The 2,782-nt window shown below is 43.1% G+C and overlaps 1 protein-coding gene across 1 annotated transcript; it reads left to right on the forward strand.

The window, feature by feature from the left end:
• LOC140176888 (uncharacterized) lies at window positions 1-2,006 on the forward strand. Its single transcript, XM_072208448.1, has 4 exons — window positions 1-327; window positions 485-670; window positions 771-1,463; window positions 1,536-2,006. The coding sequence occupies exons 1-4, from the start codon at window positions 1-3 to the stop codon at window positions 2,004-2,006; spliced, it is 1,677 nt and encodes a 558-aa protein (XP_072064549.1).
• Window positions 2,007-2,782: the final 776 nt, after the last annotated feature.

Genomic DNA, 2,782 nt, shown 5'->3' on the forward strand with positions numbered 1-2,782 from the left:
ATGAAAGAAGAGGATACTTGGCAGCTTTGCAGCATGAATCTGAGTCACACTTGTACACAGGCACACAGGGTGGGGATTATGCACTCGAGATGGCTTGGCAAGGGATTCAAGAAGAAGGTCAGTTCAAATCCGAAGGTGAAGATTAGGGAGTTAGTGTCAAAGGCTCAAAAGAAGTGGAACTTGACAGTCACCAAGTCAATGGCAACGAGGACCAAGCAGATTGCCCTAGATGAAATCCAGGGAACCTTCCGAGAGCAGTATAAGAGGATATATGACTATGCACATGAGGTGATGCGGGCAAATCCAGGGTCATCCGTTCGCATACAGGTGCAGAGGTTCCCTGAACAAGATAATGCAGCAGAATCCTCATCCATGAGTAGCCACTGTATCTTTCAGAGAATCTATATATGCTTGGAAGCATGCAAGCAGAGCTTCAGCCATTGTAGGAGCTTCATTAATTGGTTTGGACGGCTGTTTTCTGAAGACACCCCAGGGGGGACAATTGCTCACTGCCATTGGTTGGGATCCAAATGACCAGATGCTGCCCCTTGCATATGCAGTTGTAGAGGCCGAGACGAAGGACTCATGGAGTTGGTTCCTACATCATCTGGCATCTGACATTGGTATTGAGAAAATGGGAAGAACTACTTTCATGTCTGACCAGCAGAAAGTAAGAAACTATTACCACATTGACTTATGTACATTGAAGTTGTGTATCACTGCATGTAAATATTTTACTAATTGTATCATCCTCCATATTCTGCTTGCAGGGTTTGTTGCCAGCATACGATGAAGTTATACCAAGTGTGGAGAATCGATTCTGTGTGAGGCACCTGTACAGCAATTTCAGAAAACGGTTCCCAGGGTTACAATTGAAGCAACTAATGTGGAGGTGTGCTAAGGCAACTCACTGGAGGGACTGGGAGAGGAACATGGCTGAACTGAAAGCTGTTAATCAGGAAGCATATAGGTACCTAAATGCTATCCCTCCTAGGTATTGGTCTAGATCTAGATTTACCTATAATTCTAAAGTAGATACACTGGTAAACAATATGTCTGAAAGATTTAATGCTGCCATAGTTGATGCTAGAGAGAAACCTATACTTACAATGTTAGAGGATATCAGGGTTAAACTAATGACTAGGTGGGCAGAGAATAGGGATCTGGCTCAGAACTATGCAGGGACAATCTTACCTAGGATTAGAATCAAGTTGGAGAGGAGGTCTAGATCTGCCGGAGAATGGCGGCCATATTGGTCTGCAGCTCAAAAATATGAGGTTGTGAGTGGGTTAGATAAGTTTACTGTTGACTTAGGATCCTTTGAGTGCTCATGTAGAAGGTGGCAGTTGAGTGGTATACCCTGTGTCCATGCGATTAGCTGCATCAAGTTCAAGGGATTTGGCTTGGAACCTTATGTGGCCGATTGCTACAAGATAGAAACATACCTGAAGTGCTATGAAGCAGTTATACACTACTTGTCTCAGATTTTTCATTAAGCCTTATGTTTATCTATATTAACTGCATCTGTTTCATAGGCCCAAAATTCCAAGGATGTAAGCAAAGGCAAGCAATCCAGGGGCAGCAACAAGTCAAACCCTCTTGTTGCTAAGGGAGGAAAGAAAACTGCATCTACACAGCCCACTCCTAAGCTCACTGTCAACAGAAAAGTTACCTCAGCAACACAGCCACCAACTTCAGCCCAGTCCAACACTGTAGCACAGCTAAAGAGGCCTAGAGGCAGGCCCAAGGGGACCACCAAGCCCACATCTTCAGCCCAACATGATCCACCACCCAAGACAACTGCAAGCCCAAAAACCTCAGCACCTTCTGCATCCTCATCACAGCCAACCACCACAACTCTTCCAGCATCTCAGCCATCCATTGCCACAGCTTCAAACCAACCCACTGGGCACTTCTCTGTCAGCCTTACTGGAGGACCTCATGTTTCTCCCAGAAAATTGAAGTTAATGGCAAAGTTGCCTCCAAGAAAATGGGGATTGCTTTAGGAAAATGACAACACTTAGCATCAATATGTCATAGTTATATAGCATGGATGTTGGTTTATTTTGTTTTAAGTTTGTGTTTAAGCTTCTGGTTAAACAGTGTGAACTTGTTGGTTACTTTTTGTTGCTTATGTTTTGCTTGTTAAGTTTCTGCTCAAACTCTTGTACTGAATTATTAGCTTCTTCCCAGCCAATCCTTTTGATGGTTACTTTATTTTGAGTTAAGCTTCTTTTAAGATGCTGCTAATGTCAAACACTATGCTTATGCTTATCATGTATTCAGACATTTACCGAACTCATGACACTGTTATGTTATTGATCAGTAATTGAACTCATGTTTGTGCCAAGAAAAGGCCTCAATCTCATTTCATTATCCAACCATGCTTACAAAACATTCATATATACATCTTGAAATAGACTCAACATAACACAATCAGGAACCACCCTAATAGATAAACCCTACCCCCAATTCACCAACAATAACAACACCAAAAGTGTACACATGTTTCATACCAGGTTCAATGGAATTACACACTATTGCGTTTCTTTAGACCAACTCTGCAACAACAAACAAAGAAACCCCACCCACCCAAAACACCCTAACACTGCAACGACCTTCACCTTCCACTCTGCCGCTTTGGTTCTTGATTTCATCATCGAAAGCTTCTTCCTTATTCTAGCAACTTCTGACTGTTCCACCTCTGTCTCCGGATCTGCCCAACGGAAGAAATTGCAGCCTTCTTGCACCTGCACATACCCACCAACATCATCCACCATTC

This window comes from Arachis hypogaea, chromosome 12 (genome assembly GCF_003086295.3).
Source record: "Arachis hypogaea cultivar Tifrunner chromosome 12, arahy.Tifrunner.gnm2.J5K5, whole genome shotgun sequence".
Taxonomy (NCBI): Eukaryota; Viridiplantae; Streptophyta; class Magnoliopsida; order Fabales; family Fabaceae; genus Arachis; species Arachis hypogaea.